This window comes from Canis lupus, chromosome 4 (assembly GCF_048164855.1).
Source record: "Canis lupus baileyi chromosome 4, mCanLup2.hap1, whole genome shotgun sequence".
In the NCBI taxonomy this organism is placed as follows: Eukaryota; Metazoa; Chordata; class Mammalia; order Carnivora; family Canidae; genus Canis; species Canis lupus.
Genome location: NC_132841.1, coordinates 61,481,744 through 61,501,450, shown reverse-complemented (window position 1 = coordinate 61,501,450; position 19,707 = coordinate 61,481,744). Strand labels below are relative to the sequence as shown.

The following is a 19,707-nucleotide window of genomic DNA, read 5'->3' as shown; positions in this document are numbered from 1 at the left end:
ATTTCATTAGAACTTTGGGATGACACCTATAAAGCTCTTTCTCTCTCAAATTTCCATATCCCAATGAATTACTATAAACGTCTTGGTTGGGATCCCTGGGTGGCGCAGCGGTTTGGCGCCTGCCTTTGGCCCAGGGCGCGATCCTGGAGACCCGGGATCGAATCCCACATCGGGCTTCCGGTGCATGGAGCCTGCTTCTCCCTCTGCCAGTGTCTCTGCCTCTCTCTCTCTCTCATTCTGTGACTATCATAAATAAATAAAAATTAAAAAAAAAATTAAAAAAAAATAAACGTCTTGGTTGTTCAAGGACCTGAATTAGCACTGTTACACACCCACAGCATATAACAAATTATATTTTAAGTATACATATCCTAACTATTAAATCAATATTTCAGGCAAGAGCATTTCAAAATCCTGAGATTCATCCATAGAATGTTAATTTCTTAACTTATCTACTACTGGACTTTCTCTTGCCATGGAAACAGGTGCAGCTTTCAATATCCCTTTTCATGAAGGAACTTGACTTATTTGTTATTTTCATTTTCTATAGGTGGTTTTCAGTCATAGGCATGGTAAAGTCTCCAAGTGAAATTCTTTAGAGCTAATTTTTCATCTTTCCCCCAATTACTACTATTAAAGCTTATGAGAGGAAAGCGAAGAGGCCCAGAGAAAGAGCACATGTAAAGAAATAAATTTTATAACCAAATAAGTTTTATTTCAAAGGTTGATATCGTGGCATTGTTATGATATCGTGGCATTTCCAATTAATCAAGGAATACTTACTTCCAAATTGTCCCTACTTTAATAATTATAGATAAGCCACTGACCCATGTCTTTTGGTGGCTTTACCTGTATTTGCAAGCAGACGACTCTGCCGACCTGGTTCTGTAACTTCATATGAAATAGTAATATGAAACTCCTCAGGACTTAGAGCTGCTGGTGGAGAGGATGTCGTAAACGTGAAAGAGTCTTCTGCAGTCCAGCCAGTGTTTTCACGGTCCACATGTTGGTATAATATGACCTGTTCACTGACCTGTATAGACAGGAAGAAAAATCAGCCCCTGGCTTCAGGGATAATATGAGGACAACATGTATCCTAACTGAAGAAGATACAAGTCTTTTCAGGGTTTATTCTCATGCCCAAATTGTGCACATATCTATGCAAACACAAGAACACTAACAATGTGGTAACTTAAGTTTGTCAAACTTCAGTGTTCTATTGCAAAAATAGTTTATTTATCAGAGAAAGAAAAGCACATTGATTTTGAGATGATGAAGGCTATGGTACGTATATTTTAGAAAGTATATAATGAACCTTCATTTGCCTGTCTGATAATTTTAAAAACTATCAACTTATAACCAATCCTATTTCATATAATACTCCTACCCACATTCTGCTCAACAGCTTATTTTAAAGCCAACCAAACACCATTTTATCTGTAAATGTTATAGTAAATACTGACAAAGATGGCTCTTTTTAAAAAAAGACTTTATTTATTTATGAGAGACACAGAGAGAGAGGTGGAGACATAAACAGAGGGAGACAAAATAAATAAATAAATAGAAGGAGGAGCAGGTCCCCTGTGGGGAGCCCGATGTGGGACTCTATACCAGGACCCTGGGATTATGACCTAAACTGATGCTCAACCACTGAGCCACCTAGATGCTCCAAAGATGGCTCTTTTAAAAATATAATCACAATATCATTATCACATATAAATATTATCAATAATTACTTAATATCATCAAATATCCAATTAGTGTTTAAGTATCTCTGATGACCTAGTATATGTGAGGGTTTTTTGTTTGTTTGTTTGTTTGTTTTTGACATAGTTGCTTTGTTTGAGTCAGGATCTTTAGAAGTCCCCATGTCACATTTGTTTGATGCTTCTCATAGGTGTCTCTTAGTCTGTAGGTTCCCTTTCTCTGATTTTTTTCTTGTGATTTATTTATTGAAGATATTGGGTCATTTGTCTTATAGAGCTTCCTATATTCTAGATTTTGCTGCTTCAATCCCAATGGTATTGTTTAACATGTTCCTCTGTCCTCTATATTTCCAATACACCAGGAGTTAAATTTAGAAATGTAATAAGAATCAGATTTAGGTTTTTGTTAAAAATGTTTTTCAGGTTATATTATATATTTCCTCTGCATCTCATTGCAAGGCTGCTCCTTTTTTGAAAATGTTAGGATTAATAGGTGAATTCGAATTCTGCCACATTGATCCATCTATTTTTAAGTTCCCCATCACCCTTATCATCTGATAGTTTTACAGAGTCATTGAGATGACTGCTTAAGTTCCTTATTTTTTGCAGTGGCAAGGCATTGATATTTTTAATCATTCCTTCTTCATTCTTTTCTGGAATCCTTCTACAAAGAAGAATTTTCCCTCATCAGCTATTTGGCTAAACTGAAGTACAGTGTATGCAGAAAAGACAGGATAAGTACTTGATTCTTTCTCTTTATACTAATTTTTGGAAAAATGAGTCCCCTGGTTCCATGATCAAAATATACCCATTGGTTTTTGTTTTGTTTGTTTTGGGATCATTATAATCTTATGAGTTTTAGCATATGATGTATTTCATTCCATTGCAGTTGTTATTCTCACTGATGTTCAAATTTCCCCATCTTGCTTAGGGCATTTTTCAAGATTTAATCTAAGTCCCTGATGTCTCTTGCCAATGAATGTCTTTTCTAGCTCAACTGATGGAGATGGGCTTCACCCAGTATTTTTTTGTCCAGATACCATATGAGTAGTCCTTTCTCTAACAACTGTGATTGAAAGTTCTCAATCTCGAACCACAGAAGGGAAGGCTAGAGAAAAAAATATCTAATCTTTTCATTCCTGTAGGTCACATCTTTTTCTGACCTGCCTTCTATTATAGTATCTGAACTTACAGGTAGGTTTCTTCAAGGTATCTGTGTCCATGTCAAAAATGCCTAGAATAAATTATCATATAATTTACAGAGCAGTTGAGTCTATTTCATCAGTCATTATTTGGAAATATTGTATTAACTAACAAAAGTTTGGTGATGTATCACTCTGGCTCAATACTGGTACAATGGATAAGCCTAGAATCAGAGTTCTAGAAAAGCTTCTGGTCTAGTGAGCTTTACAAAATATGAGCTTCCTATTTCCACAGTGTCCAAAAGCTGTTGGCAAGTTTTTTGTTCCTTTCCTATTCGAGCGTAAGGCAAGGAAATGCTGTCATTTGGGGATTTTAAATGGGAAGAAGAAAATATCGTTTCTCAACATTTCTTCATAAAGAAGCAAGGTCATTCATAAAAAATTGGTTTCCCCAAAGATAATTTCTGGTACTGACTAGTAACTTTATGCTCTAGAAGTTTCTGGGAAATAAGTCAGTTTTATTTAGCAGTTATACTATTTCTATTCTCAGCTGAAGATTTACAATAAAATATTCATCATAAATGTATTCCTCTTCCTAGAAATAAATAACTGTGCCATGGATTTTGGATTGGAGAATGGTTTCCAAAGGTTCCCATTCTGCTTGAGAGAGGCATAATATTATAAGACAAGAGACATCCAGCTTCTTAATATTAAAATAACATAGTCTACTGATTAAAAGGAAAAATTTTCTTGAAAGCAGCCATTCTTGTCCTTTGCTTCTTTGGGTTAAGTAAAAATTAACTTCTCTGAAAAATATAAGTTATTGGAATAATCTAAGGATCTTCTGATGTCTACAGGATGAATAGTAATTGTCTCAGGGAAAGAATGCTTCTCAAAGATGAGAACAGTTGAGATGAAAGTCAGAAATCTGAAGGAAATTAATTGGAAAGGAGCCCTGATCATAGCTGTGTACTTTGGAAGACTTCTGAAAGAGAGGTCTGCTATAAGTTCTGTTTTTGAAGTCATTACAAAAGTGAGAAATTGTGAATACCTTATTGACTCATTTTATGCTGGAGAGTGAGAGAATCAAATTAGAATCATCTTGAGTGTCTGAGCTTCAAGACTAAACAGTACATAATTGAAAGTGCTGAGCTAGAAGCAAAAGGGAATGAGTGTGTCTGTGGAATGTCAACTTGGCAGCCATGCCCTGAAGGAGCTTTGAGGTGAATAGAGTCTTTAATGTTTAAAGAAAGAGAGCTTTAAGAATCAGGTTCTAGGGGCACTTGGGTGGCTCCATCAGTTGAGCATCTTTTTTTTTTTTTTTTTTTTTTTTTACATTTCAGCTCAGGTCTTAGAGTCATGAGTTTTAGCCCCAAGTGGGGCTCCATACTGGGCATGGAGCCTACTTGAAAAAAATAATAAAATAAGACCAGGTTCTAAGGTGTGTGTGTGTGTGTGTGTGTGTGTGTGTGTGTTTGTGTGCGTGGTGAGAGAGGGCTGATAAAGGGAGAACAAGACCAAGACTTTAAGGGAAAATGTGTAAGGTAAACCTCAGAAGAAAAGGATCTCAGACAGGATTAGGAATTTTGTTACCTCAAATAGAAAGTGGCCCTAGGAACAATTTCCAACAGCTCTGCATATTTCTACTGTATTAAATATAGATAGATAAGCCACTTACTGGATACCTGGGCTCAGAGATTATGGAGAGAGAAGAGGAGAGGTTATTATTTCCCATGGATTTAGATTAGCCCAGATATTTTCTCTTTTACAGATGGAGTCTTTTTGAATGTCATTAGATATTAAAATTTGGGGCCGCCTGGGTGGCTCAGTCAGTTAAGCGGCTGCCTTTGGCTCAGGTCATGATCTCAGAGTCCTGGGATCAATCAAGCGCCACATTAGGCTTCCTGCTTAGCAGGGAGTCTGCTTCTCCCTCTCACTCTGCCCCTCCCCTGCTTTGTGCTCTCTCTCGATCACTCTCTTAAATAAATAAATAAAATCTTTTTAAAAAGAAAATTAAATTTTGCAGAATTCCAACTAGTAAATGTGGAAGGAAAAACAGAATGAGAAAAATCACCATTTGTCATCACACCGGTAATAAATATTTCACAGGTAAGAATCCTAAAATGATTGCTTACTTTAGTTGTGATGAAAAACAGAGTAGTTAAATAGTTTCAAAGTATTCCCTCACAAAATACTTAATTGCGAAAAGGAAAATAGTAAGTTTGCCAAGGAGAAACCTGAAAGATAGCACCTGACTAAATGGAGAACATCATCAGTGACAGAGTGGAGTGAGCATCAGTGCTTCCTGACGTGAGGCTGGAGGAGAACTCAGCATCTCTCATGTCAGACCTGCCAAAATGCACAACCTGAATAAGACTGTGATGAAATGTCCAATAAAACCAAGCTGAGGAACATTCTATAAATGACTGGCCTGTTCTCCTCAAAAAATGGCCATGTCACAAAAGTCAGTGTGACTGCAGGATGCTTTCAGGTTAAAGCAGACCAATGACACCTGAAAACTAAATGCTGTTTTATGCTGTGGATTTTTTTCTTTAGGATATTCTTCTAGGGGATATTCATTGAAACAACTTGTGAAATTTGAGAAAAGGTGTTTTATAAAAAGCCAGTTCTGTGGCTTTTATGCCAGTCATTTAATCTCCCTGACCCTCCATTTCTGCACTAAAATATAGAATAACATCTCACTTGTAAATACGCATTTAACCTAATTAGTCTTTTGCCATATTAATGTTCAAAACAGCATACCCTGGGCATTTCTAAGTCTTTTAGGAAAGCATCTAAGTCCTCACTAATCAATTCCTTATTAGGACATCAGAGGATTCCAGTTAAGATGGAAGGCTATACTTATTTTTTAAAAGGATCATGGCATGAAAATATTAAGCAATTAGAAATTTCCAGAATATGCCTAATAAAATAAATCTTTTCTTATAAAACCAAGAAGTAGTTAGGCTGGAATTTTGGCACATACTCTAGAAGCTTACTTCCAGTTGCTTTGTAAATAAGTATTAGTTCACCATCCTATACTTGACATTTCAATAAATATTTGTTTAATGAATAAGCTACTTAAAAAGTGCTTTACAAAATTTAATTATAAAGTATGTTTATATCATGAAGCTGTAGGAATAAGGCAATCCAAGACATTTCTTACCCATTGATTTAACAAAAACACAACCAATACCTTTTGCTGAGCCCTAAATATGTGCCAGACACTCTGCAAGGCATTTTATGTAACTCATTTTACTTTAGGGGCCTTATTATATACACTTGACAGATTAAAAAAAACAAAAAACAAACCTGAGGTTCACAAAATGTAAATAATTCACTCATAGCCAATGAATGGGAGAGCTCAGTTTTTAATCTAGTCCCATGTAACTCCAGAATTCATGTTTTTCCTACTGCACTGCTCCTTCACTATGGAAAGCTCAATGAGATTCTAGGCAACTAAGAACTTCACGTGATTATGTGCTCCAACTTCAAGGAGTTTAGTAATGCAAAAAGTCAGTTGGTAGGTATAGCTAGGGAAGACAAATGCCATTTTGTGGTCTGGCCTGGCTAGGACACAATCACTATTGGCCAGAGCTTGTAAGGATTCAAAGAAAGAGGTCATTTTATATGCTGTATTTATTACAAAAGGAAAGTTAAAGAGAAAATGTATTGTATATTTTCTTTTATACTATTGTCATTGTATATCAGGTACAAATGTCTCATAGGACCTTAGGAAAAAGAAGGTAGATTGAGGGGGAAAGGAGCTTCCACCTGGATCAAGGCTGAAGGTAATTCCTTTCTGGCCCCAAGGTGACTGGCAGATGTCCATTTTCTTCAAGCTAAGCTTTTTAAACCTGAAGGCATTTAAAAAAATATTTTATTTATTTATTCATGAGAGACACACAGAGAGAGGCAGAGACATAGGCAGAGGGAGAAGCAGGCTCCATGAAGGAAGCCCGATGTGAGACTGGATCCCAGGACTCCAGGATCACGCTCTGAGCCAACCGCTCAACCGCTCAACCGCTGAGCCATCCAGGTGTCCCCTGAAGGCATTTTTAAAGTTTCTCATTGTTTGACTGCATGATTTTACACAAATCTCAGTGTTCTTCAGATATTTTTGTGGGGGTGGGCATGATATAGTTCTCTCTTTCTCTCTCTCTCTCTTTTTGTCAAGATAAAATTCTTAAACATTGAAATTTACAAAGAGTCATTATGAGTGCCTTGGATGAACCCAGGGGTGAAGTGGGAGCTCTGATACACCATGCTTGGTGGAGTCAGCCATGACATGGAATCTGATACTTTTTTCCCTAAAACCGTGTAGATACTATAGATCCACAAAAGTACACGTGGACAAGACTGAGCATTAAGAGAATAAAATTGTCAAATTCAGCTAAGAAAATCAGAGCATAAGTCTTTTTTACACTGATCTTTCCCATGGTGGGGCTTAAAAGTCAATCACAGCTTTGAAATTCCCACTGGAGAAGAGAGTAATCAAATTATCTTGGAGTCGGGTGAAAAAGGGAGAGAGAGACAGGGAGATAAGCAGTCCAGTCACTTGATTCTCCACAACATGATGACTTTGTTAAAGGTCCCAGTCTCTACACAGGACAATTATTGTCCAGAAGAAGCAAGGGAACCAGAGCTGGCCAGAAACTCTATCTTAGGCAGATATTATTCATGGAGAAAGGAGACTGAAGAAAGCAAAAAAATTCAGAAAGGTAAAGGCTCCATATGGGTTAACCAAAAAGTCCTATAAACTAAGATTTGGAAGACAATAAGGTCCTGTGCTCCTGAAAGATAAGTTCAGATAAATGACTCCTTTTTACATGACCTTTCTTACTTTTACCAGGACTGGTACCATCAGTACAGAAAGCAGCCGGGTCTGGAGGGTTCAAGGTTCCCTGAAGAGGTCAGAAGTCTGGGCCAGCCAGCCCAGGGAGTGATAGCTTAAAGGGTACCCAGGTATAATGCTAAATAAAGTGAAACTGGGTTAAGTCTTAGAAAAGATTCTCCTTAATGGAAATGGATAGAAAAGGTATTTTAGAAGGCCTAAGTTTCTAAATGGTGCTTCTTGGAAATCTCTTCCTAGAAATGGGCAACTGAAAACCAGGTCCAAATACTACCCATGCCCCTCCATGATGGAGTCAATCTCCACATAAAAATGCTAGATCAAAAAGCTTTTAAAGGGCCTAGCAATATAGCCATCTATAGCCCTACTCGACAGAAAAGTCCAAGTTCACATTTATATAGAAGTAAACATTGATTCTCATGGGCTTTATGCCATTACAAGCAGGGAAACCTTTAATAAAACTACCAAATGAGATCATAGAAAAGGTGATTTATTAGGAAACAGCAGGAGGTAGTACGGGGCATCTTGCTGTTTTGTAGACGGCTAAAATGCCCCCTTCCCCAATATCAGATCCAAATCCCTTGAACCTGTGAATATTACCTTCTTTATCAAAGCCTTGGCAGATCTGATTAAGGATCCTGATATTGGAAATTACCCTGGGCTATCCAGGGGGCTCTAAGTGTGATCACAGACATCCCTACCAGAGGGAGGCAGAGGGATATTCGACACAAATGAAAGAGGATAAAGGAAAGTAACTATAGAGGCAGAGATTGGAATGATAAAGGCACATACTAAGAAATGCTGGCAGCTACCAGAAGCTTCAAAAGGCAAGGAAGGAATCCCCCCTTAGAGCCTCCAGAGGGAGAACAACCCTGCTGACACCTAGACTTCAGCCTAGTGAAAATGGAGTCCCAACTTTCTGTTGCATTAAGCCACCAGTTTGTGGCAATTTATTACAGCAGCCATAGGATACTAATACAAAGAGAAAAGATAAACCGCTCTCATGGAAATGGGAATTAGTTGTACCTGCTTTTTCAAAGAAAGCCAAAAGTTCTAAGAAAAAAGAAACATTCTGGTTATTCAAACCCTTTGGGCCAGGACCCATGAGCCAAATTCCAGTCTGAACAATGACTAGGTGAGTAAGTGACAACTGAATATTTCTACACATGGAAAATATGCACATAATTCAGTGAGCTGCAATTGCAAAACCAAAATTGCCAAAATGAAACACTGGTAAGAAATGTCCAAAATGACTACTGAGTCTAGTTGCCACGGAGCTTGCTACTGAAGACACCCTAAGAAATTGAGTGGGGGGACAAGGAGGGCAAATGTGATCATTCACAAAAACACTGATCCTTCTCTGCTTAGAAAATGAAAGGGCCCAAGTTTAATGATCCCATTTGCTCTCCATTAAGTTGTAATAAATTAATTTCTATCCTATGGGAAATGTGCTTGCAATTTCTTAAAATGTCAGGGTTACCTTGAGCAATAAACTTAGACTCCAGGAGAAGAGGTAACTGGACAAAATTCACAGCGTAGAATGCATTGTATTCTTTTCTAAGTGTGGTCCTGGAAAGCTGGGTTTGTTGTGTTGCAGTAACATTAACGAAGATGGATGGTCTTCCCTCCACAATGGCACAGTGGCTTAAATGCAGTTACTGGCTTTATGGAAAAGCAAAAAGGCCAGACATCCGAAACCTCAAAACCAGAACACTTTGCTTTTTAATGATTCCAAATGATCTAAACATTCACTGGAATGGAAATCACTCAATTAGCCCTGTGCTCTACTTGGAGTGCTTTATGGAATTCAAATCATACTTTGTTCACACATTCTTTTGAAATGAATGAGAAGTCTCAAAATTGTAAAAAGTTCTCATTTCATAAAATTTGATGATTCACCTTCTCTGTGTCTGCATGTGTTTATTTATTTAGGGTATAAGATTTTCAGCACAAATTTCATGATTTAGCTTTTCCCATTTAGGGAGATGGGATATGATGGTGAGAAACAAGAACGTTACTTCATTTCTTGGTAGGTTGATGTGGGATGGTTTAAAAAATAGTGAATTTATTCTGAGATAAGAAAATATTTTGAGCTATAACATAACAAATGCATTCCTACAATTATTTTGCCAGTGTATGATATTAAGCATGATGGAGTATCTAGGTTTCTCTCACAAGCTATAACCATCTAGAGTCAATGATTTAAATGGTCATTTTTCTTTATCCATCAAAAAAAGTAAGAAAAGGTATGGGTTATGTGCAAAATGATACAATGGCTTTGCCTCCCCACTGAGGGTGGTAGAGGGCTGGAAACAATTTCATCTTTTAAGGTAAAGGTGTGAAAGCAAACTCAACCATCAACTGCCTAAAACATTCTCCCAGTTGGACACTTAGGTCATTGTCTAACTGAAATTAGAAAAATCTGAATTTAGGAAGACTGGTGTAGAATGCCAAAAAGCATTCAAAGCCATTTGATTACATGAACATGGCTGAATAGTTCCAACTCCTTCTAAAATTGAACTTGATTCCTGCCTGAGTCATATCTCTTTTCACCAACCAGACTGAAGAGGGCTGATCAGAGCACGTAGTACATGCTCAAGAAATGTCTTCGTTAAGTAATTTTGGAGAAAAGGTTTTGATTATCTTCATCACCTCCAAAGTCTGCCTCCACCACTTCTTTTATGTCCCAAATTGTTCTGGAGCTGCTGGGTAGTAAATCCAAGCCCTAATGAAATGTCAACCAGGGTTCTATTCAGACAAGAGGCCATAAAATTGCAGATTTTAGGAAAAGATTTACATTCCATTTGCATATGAAAAAGGAGAGAGGATCTGGAAATGGGGAAGCTAGGAAAATAAATAATAAGTTTCTTTCTCTTCCCAAGTCACAAGTAAAACTGCATTTTTGAACACACAAGCTAACCACAATCGGAATGTCTTCAGATTAATGTCGGTTGTACTGAATTTATTGATGATACCCTGTTTTTTTTTCCAATATAAATGCACTGCCTAAAAAAAACAAAAAAAAAATAAATGCACTGCTTTAATCTTTTCTAATTTTATTTTGACAAGAAGCACATGTTATTTTCATACTCAGAGACACACACACACACGGAAACAGTCAGAGTTAGCACTTGGTTTCTAGCTTTACAGAGTTTTCTCAGCATACTCTTTCCTCTCCCCACATTATTGATGTGTTTTATGACTACTAAAGTGGAGGAGTAGTTAGGGTATTTCAATGACATTTATTCAGAGGCATTTAGTCAAACACATATTGCAAAATATATCCTGCAAAAGGTCACCACAGCAGCTGCTCTAGGGAAGAGTCTTTTCAGTGGGTCCTCCTTGCTCTGGCCGCTGGGATGGGATCTTTGGAGCCTCCTCGCCCCTAGCCCTGGGGCCTCATTCTGCCTCCCAGCCTATGTTCTGCTCAAGGTCGAAATGCTTCACCCGGGGCATGAGGACCCGACGTTTCATCAGCCCCCTGCTCTCATCATCACTAAGGGAAGTATGTTCCAGAACACCAGGGGCTTTTCCCCAAAGGGAAACAGTAATTGGGTTATGGGGTGGCAGGCAAATGTCATTCTCTTCTAATGACCTCATTTCCATTCATTAAATCACTGTAGCACATTAGGATAAATATGGCAGCCAATTCTGGTGTCCCAGAAAAATTGCTTTCTCCTGTGAAACCAGTCTTTTGGCTACTGGGAGAGGAAAGGAACCTCTCACATTTCTAAGAACAAAAAGATAGTACCAGCAGCCTTAGCTAGCATTTAGTTCATGCTGCATGGGGAGCAATGTGCTAGGCATTTTGCATCCATTATCCATGTTAATCCATACACAAGCTCCTAGGAGAAAGGAAAGCCTGGTAGATAGGAGCATGACTTGGCAGGGGAGGTCCTGGGTTCAAATCCAGATTCTGCTGCCCCTGAACTGTGTAGCTGTGGGCAGGTTGCTTAACTTCCCTGTGCTTTAGGTTCCCAGCCTGTGAGATGATGAGTAGTAAAGAAGAAAGTTTAGGACAGCACTTGGGACATGGTGAATGTTCAAAATGGCTTCAATTATCATTACTACTGTTTTCCTCATTTTACAGATGAGAAAACTGGGGCTTAAAAGACATGTAACTTGCTCTAACTCACAGAGCTAATCCAGGTCTGATTTTAGAGGCCAAGGGACTTGTCCTGAGCCACCAGCAGTCAGCAGGAGATCAAGGAGCAGCAACAGGGCTCCTGATTCCTAAGTGAGGTGTTGGCTTCACACTCACACCATAGGCATAGAGGAGAGTGTGGGCTACTGAGCTGAATATCTACAGACTCTAACTATATCTTAGATGATGCTTTAAGATACAGGACTTGTCACGTCCAGGAGTGTAATTTCATAAAAGGCCTGATATACAGTCTGATGCCTTGTGATAATAAAAGAAGCTTGCCTTTGTCCTCTGAGACAAAAGCACTAGGCTGGGCTGCTGGTATGGTGGCTGTTGGCCTTGGAAGAGAAAGGTCTTGTGTGTTGAGAAGAGCCATAAACCTGGTCCATTCGAGAAGGATGGACCTCCTTCCACACCACACCTGATTTGTGGCACTGCCCAGCCTGTGCTTTTAAACTAGCCTCCCCCCCTATCTCCACAGGAAAGACCAACAGTTGGGCCCAAGGATCCTGATCCCAGACACCCCTTTGCAGGTCTCTTCCAGCGCTGAGCTCCAACCTAACACCTCACTTGGCCCAGCCAATACCTGCCATTGCTAATACATTTTCTTGACACTTGCCTCCTGGTTCTTAAGGTGGAAGGAATAATGAGAAGAAAAATAAAATCTTAAGATAATTGGATTTTAATCACTCAAGACTTTTATTGCCTGCCCTAGAGCCTTATAACTAGATTGAGGTTTTAAAGATTTTATTTATTTATTTGAGACAGAGAGAGAGGGGGAAAAAAAAAGCAAGTATGAACACTGGAAGGATTAGAGAGGGGAAGGGAGTAGATTCCCCACTGAGCAGGGAACCTGATGCAGGACTCAATCCCAGGACTCTGGGATCGTGACCTGAGCTGAAGGCAGATGCTTCACCAACTGAGCCACCCAAGCACCCTAGTTTGGGGTCTTAATTCCTGTTTATAATTGTGTGGTATTATAGAAGTGGTTTGTTTTCAGAGGAAAATGTATTACAAAGAGTGTTCAGATTACCAGGCTAGCTCACTGTGGTAGATTGTTCCATGGTTCCAATTATTCAGGGCCTCCTGTCTGTGAGATGAGTGTCCTTCCCCACTCCACTGACAGCAGACTTGCTCACGTGACTTTCTTTAGTCAATGAGATGTGAGCATAAATGATACATGGCACATCTGAGCACAAACTCTAAGAGTCATCATGTGGTTCTAACCTCAATTCTTTTTCCTCTGCTGCAAAAACAGCCAGTACCCAAGAGAGGGGCTGCCCTTTGACCTTGGGTCCTGGAATGAAGGCAAGATATAGAGCAGACCCATAGCCTCTCCACAGCCCATATACAGTATAAGTGAAAAATCAACTTTTGTTATCTTAAGCCATTGAAGTTTGGGAGTTGTTGGTAACTGCAGCATAAACTAGTAGATCTTGGCTACCATATTCACTAAAGCTTAGTTAGATCATATTCATCTAAAATATTATATGTTTGCAGTGGAAACTAATCCTTGAAATGATCACCATCTAAAAAAAAAGTGGGGTTTTGTTTGTTTTGTTTTGTTTTTTAAAGAACTAGGGTCAGAGCCAAGGCATCTTTATAGAGCTGATATTCTTGTCATTATTCAAAATGCACACTGACTCTGGACAGGTTTTGATGCCCTTGGGCACACTAAACTTCTCACAGAAAACAGTTTTCATCCTAATTTATTTTTTCTTCCTTCCAGAGTGCATCTGTAAACTAGAGAATTCATACTTCCTCTTTTCAGTGCTACATTCAGAGCTTTTGCTAGCCTCATGATCCGGTCTCTTAAAGGCATCACAGACAAAGGCAATTAATTGCAAGGCAAAAGCCAAATTCAGCTTTGCTACATCACATAGGAGAGAAATGGCTCAAAGGTTAAAGGCAGACATGTGGTTCACTCTTGCTATTTCTTCTAAACTTGACTTTGGAATGTTTTTTATTCCTTAAAATGTAAAGCCGCAGCCAAATCATCAATCAAATCCATGTACACACTGTTTAAGAATGGAAAGAGAAGGCTGAATGGCAAGCAAGAATTAGAATTAATTAGAATTAGAACTAAGAATTTTTGAATATGATCCCAAAAAGATCATTTGGGAACACAGACTTTTTAGAAAAATGAAATCACATGTAAGCAAACAAACCCAGCCAGTCACATTCCTAGGATGCAAAAGAAAAAAAAATAAATCAAAAGCCTTGAAGGCTTATCCATTTAAATAAAAAGATATGTGGATGGTGGTGGTGGTGGTAAAACGTTGGTGAAGTCTAAAACAGATGGTTCTGGATACACATTAAATACACACACATACAGAGTTATGTATATATATACATAACTATACTATGCTAAATAATGTATATAACTTTACATATTAAATCTAAATGTACCCAGACATATCCTGCAGGATTTACTCCTGCACCTTGGCTTCGGGTTTCCTTTTATTTTTTTAAATTTTTTGTTTTTAATATTTTTATTTAAATTCAACTTGCCAACATATAGTATAACACTCAGTGCTCATCCCATCAAGTGTTCACCCAGTTACCCCATCCCTTACCCTCCTCCTCTTCTGCAACCCTTTGTTTCCCAGAGTTAGGAGTCTCTCATGGTTTGTCTCCCTCTTTAATTTTTCCCCACTCAGTTTCCCTTCTTTCCTTATAATGTGGGTTTCCTTTTAAATCTGTCTTCATGATAAAAGGATTCCTTTTCACTTATTAGACCCAGAGTTCGAATTTGCTTAGAGTTTTCTGACAATTGTGTCATCCTGTGCTCACTGCAAAGTGTCTGGTTTGAAAACTAGCACAGCTGAAATGAGTCATTGCCTGGGCAAAGGGGCACGTCAGCTGGGCTTAGCAGGATGAGGACAAGTGAGGGGCCGCCCTGCAGGGCCACCCAGCCCTGCCCACGGATGTCAGGACTCACCAGATTCTGTGTGAACACGGAAACATCCTCTGTGCTGTTATCAGAATTTACTCGCACCAACCTCCCCAGTCTAGGGGCACTTATAACCGTAAAAGTTACAGTTCTGTTTCCTTTGCTGTCTGCGTCATTGGTCACAGCTCTCAGGTCACCAGATGAAAGGGGTTTCGTGGAACCTAAATGAAGATTAAAATGCACTTAAGTATGAAGCATATGAAGGCTGCCAGTTAACAAAATGTTCTTATAGACCCTTGAAAATTCTGGAAGACACATGATTACATTTGGGGACTGGCTAGCTCTAACTCGAAATTGTGCTGGGAGGGGCTGGTGATCCCCAAGGCATCTATTTAAGGATGTGATTTGCTCCTGGAGCTGGAGATGAAGGAGGAAAATCAGATAAGATGGGTTCCTCAGTCCCTGCCCAGTCCTGGATGGCCCACTGATCCCCAGAGAAAAGAGGCAATGCCAGCGTGTGTGGCACTGGACTTGGCTCAGAGTGCAGGAAGGGGAACTGGCTGTGTGCCCTGAAAGAGCAGGGGACAGTGCCCCACCCTGGGAGGACGGACGCACCCTGACCTGATGTAGCTGCAGGTGCTCCATGGAGTGCCCATCTGTGGGCATCTGGGGGAGACTGTGGCTCTTGAGCAAGCATGAAACATCTCCAGGGGACCCCAGATAGGCAGGTCACAAGGACATTGTGGGGAGGGAAGGGGTTGCGCAAATGCCAAGGAAGGAAGAACCAGGAACACATGAGTCTGTGTGCTAATGCCACCAAATGTGGCAACGAAAAGCTAGAGAGGGTTGGGGACATATGGGTTAGAGCAGTGGTTCTCAACTGCTCTGTGGTGAAAGATCAGTGTTTTCCCCTCCCCCAATCCCCTGCAGATTGCGAATATTATAAAATACAATAACATGTCACAGCCCTCTTTCAGCTTCTGGAGCTGGGGGCCCAGGATCCAAGGTCACCTGGGGAGGCAAAGGGGAATTATTCTGTACCCTCAGCCAGTGTTACATAAAGTCAAAACTAACACCCATTCTTTGTTACCTGCCAACGTAGGGCTCCCTCATCCTGTCAGGTGAATCGTGTTTTTATGTATGCACTCTTTGGACATCCAAACTTCTTTATCTTCAGCTTTTTTTAGACCTTGTCCCCACTATGCCTTCTTATTTCCTTCTTATAAAGGACTCTAACTTCTCACTTATTCCTCCCTGTCCAGGGCTACCTTTGGCAGGTAGGGGATGGGAGGGACTCTTTCTTTAGAATAATATAATTTAGGGAACCCTGAGTGGCTCAGCAGTTTAGCTCCTGCCTTTGGCCCGGGGTGTGATCCTGGGGTCCCGGGATCGAGTCCTACATTGGGCTCCCTGCATAGAGCCTGCTCCCTCTGACTGTGTCTCTGCTTCCCTCTCTCTCTGTGTGTCTTTCATGAATAAATAAATAAAATCTTTTTTAAAAAATAGAATAATATCATTTAATTTGTCCTAGCCTTTTGGGGGAGAGGACTGACCAGAGATGTTCCAGGCCAAAGGTGCTTTTTTTTCTCAGTCAGGGTACATCAACCCCTCATTCCCTTGTCCAGCTATCTAACCTAGGAGGGTTTCTAGGGTTTAATTCCTATTCATCAGTCATCTGGGCATGCTCAGTCAACAAGACTAGCTGGTTCCAAGCTGTAGCTGCCTGATGAGTATCTTTTATCGTTTAGGCCAATTCACAGAAAGCCAAACATCATTTCCCCCCCAACCCACTTCATTTTATCCAAGCATTTATAGTTTCATCACTAAGCTCCAGGCACTTAATTTAGGAAGGGTTTCTCTAAGGTGCCACCTAACTGTATATCCATAAAATAACCATCCTACAAGGAGTGTGGTAATAAAAGGGCTCATAACCATATCTGTTTGGCAAGCCCTCACTCCATATGCACCTCTTAGAGATTTGAAAAGCAAATCAGCATGTTAAAGACTCTAAGTCCTGGAGTAAAGAAATCTACTTCATTCTTCTTTTAAATACAGCATTTCTCAAACATACTTATATCCTATTATGTTTGTTTCATGAAAAACAACCACCTCCATGACAGCAAGAGTTTCAGGGTCACTAGCATAGGAGGCCTTGCTCATTTCTTCAATGGACATTATCAAGTGTTGGTCGGTGACAAGTCCTAATGAGGAGTAGAGATACACTAGGAAACAGCACAGTCTTGCCATTCCTTTTGGATATCATGATAATCCTAACAAATGCAGATTTGTTTCCTCACTAAGAAGGGATAGGCAAGTCTCAGAGATGTTAAACAATTTGCCTAATGGTCAAATGTAGGTCTTCCTGACTCCTAAATTGTATTTTTAAAGTTGACACTACATTGTCTATACCATACTACTTTAAGCTCAGGGCTAGAAGGATAACTGAGCTAGGAAACGTGATGAATCATTCAACCAATCTAATAGATTTTCCTCTCCACCTGCTGAACATGCTGCCAAACCTCTTCCCTGGTCTTTACCACTGTAGCCATACTGTACTATCTGGTATGCTCACCCCTCTTTGTCACCATTATTGAATTGCTATTGGTTCTGCAAGGACAGCTCAGGACCTGCCTGGCCAACAAGCTCTTGTTGACTGTTGCAGTCTATGGGAAACTATGCCCCCCCCACCCCCCGAACTTGTGTGGCTCACCCAGTCTATACCACTCACTGGATCCTTAGCATATGTTTTGCATGGTTAGTGTACTCTTGAGGATAAGTCTCTTGTTTCCCCAATTAGTAAGCCTTTAAGTTTTTCCTTAAGCATCGACAATCTTTACTCACAGGTCTTATCTCCCACTAAGTCTTAACAGTATTCAAATCAGTGTTGCAAGACTAGCCAACTAAAAGGTTTTATAAATCTCTGCTCTAAACTCTAACAACACACTGTGATTTCCTTCTGCTTTCTTGTCTCCCTCAATTCCCACCACAAAGGACAGATGGCCCATCAGTGAGATGTGATTCCCTCTATAGCATGCCCAAACCCCAAGGGGATTGAAGTGACACAGTCGGCTCTGAATACCCTTCACTGATCAGCTACTGTGTAAGCTTATATTCTAGACTAGCTTGTCTCTCAAGGTCAACCCCTCCTCAACATTTTTTGTAAAAGAGCCAAGTACCATTTGGATATGCAGGAGAACTAGGTCCTAAGGCCACAATATGTTCTAACTTGTCACAACTAAAGATAAATAAACCCATCTGATGGTAGCATTCAAGGTGAAAAACTGGTTATAAAATTTCCTGGGGAATAAATTTTGCAGGAAGAAGTAGAATGAATGTGTGTGTATCTGTGTGCACATATGTGTGTATGTGCATTTATGGATACATATATACACACACAATAACAAAATGAAAATATACATTGAGTAGACATTATTTTCCTAGTTCACACACAAAAAGAGTTCATTTAGAACTGCAGTCCTTCCTACTTTAAAATAACTTGAGTTAAAAAATGACTTTCAGGTTTGGCAGGGCACAGAAGCTCTGGTTAACCTTAAAATATCCACCCGTTAAGTATTCTTCTAAGTATTTTGGCTCACCCTACAAATTCTTCCAGGTCTCAAGTCAGGGCCACTTTTTAAGACTAAGTCCACGAGGAAGGCAAAACAGCCCGGCCAAAGTCTGCCAGGCTGGTGGAAAAAGTCCAACTGGTATGGGATCAGTGTGAGTAAAAACAAAAGTTGACTGATGCCGGGTTGCAATATTCTCCTACTCCAAGAGAGTGAAAAACACACAAAATTTCTACACCATCATTGCTGTTTATTAAACTGCTATGCATATTTTCCTGGTTGTATATATCAATCCATCAATAATATCAAGGAGACAAAATAAAGATGATGGCTGCATTGTCAGAGAACTGGTATTCTAGAATTGAGACAGCCCTGGAACACAGGCATGTCCATAAAGGAGAGAACTGCTGTGATTCCAGCACAAGATTTGAGGTCGGAGTTGGAGTTGGCACTTGGTCTTGGGGCTTATGATTCCTGTTAGTTATATGACTCTGAAACTGTCTGAGCCCGTGTTTTCTATCAACGTTGCATCATGCCAAATAGGGATGATGCAGTTTACTTTAATATACATTATTTCATTTAAATCCTTAAAACAATCCAATGCAGTAAATGAAAATGTAAAACACAATAAAAACACAGTTATTAATAGTATCTGGATGTCCATTCTATAACAGGAATAGATTTCCTGCTATTATGGTTCTATAAAATCTATTGTTCTATAAAAAGCAATACGGTTTCCCTGATATTTCAGAACAAATAGATCACTGGAGTGTGCAAGAGCCACAGTAGCTGACAGCTGACACCTGGAGTCAGACTCTGTGCCCCCCTTCCCTCTCAGCCAAAGTACCGCCTAATAGATGAGGGAGGCAGAGGTCACTCAGAGCCTACTCCCCGCAGGACCTGTCATGATGGGGAGGGGACGGTCCTGAGGGAAAATGGAGAGTGGGGCATCTGTTATCATCCCCCCACAACTTCACACAGCAGCAGGGACCAACATCCTCCAGTGGCTACTGTAGAAGCCAGCTGAGCAAGGCTCACTTGTGTCCCTGGAGAGAGGAGGAGATGTGGTCATCAGAATCACACCCACATCGGGGACTTCTGATGCAGAACAGAGTGGGGCCCCCACCACTTGGGACATTAGGATAAGAAAAACATCAAGGACAACTGGACCGAACGACCCATAAGGTCCATTCCAACTCTAAAATCTGTGATTCTGCAGTAGTCATTTCTATACCCACCCAAGGGATATTTTATCAACCCTAACAGCCACATAATGGAAATGTACATGAAAATTTATCTTCCGGGGCACCTGGGTTGCTCAGTCAGTTCAGTGTCTGCCTTCAGCTCAGGTCATAATCTTAGGGTCCTGGGATCGAGCCCCACATCAGGCTCCCTACCCATTGG

At 40.0% G+C, this 19,707-nt stretch overlaps 1 protein-coding gene across 2 annotated transcripts in view; it reads right to left on the bottom strand.

Moving 5' to 3' along the window:
* LOC140632517 (chondroitin sulfate proteoglycan 4-like) overlaps positions 1-19,707 on the bottom strand; it is a 68,118-nt gene that overhangs the window by 12,770 nt on the left and 35,641 nt on the right. For both annotated transcript variants that reach the window (XM_072824616.1, XM_072824617.1), the window contains 2 exons: positions 14,786-14,958; positions 850-1,033 (listed from right to left, as the gene is read on the bottom strand). In XM_072824616.1, coding sequence (XP_072680717.1) covers positions 850-1,033; positions 14,786-14,958 — 357 coding nt within the window. The remainder of the gene's footprint in view (positions 1-849; positions 1,034-14,785; positions 14,959-19,707) is intronic.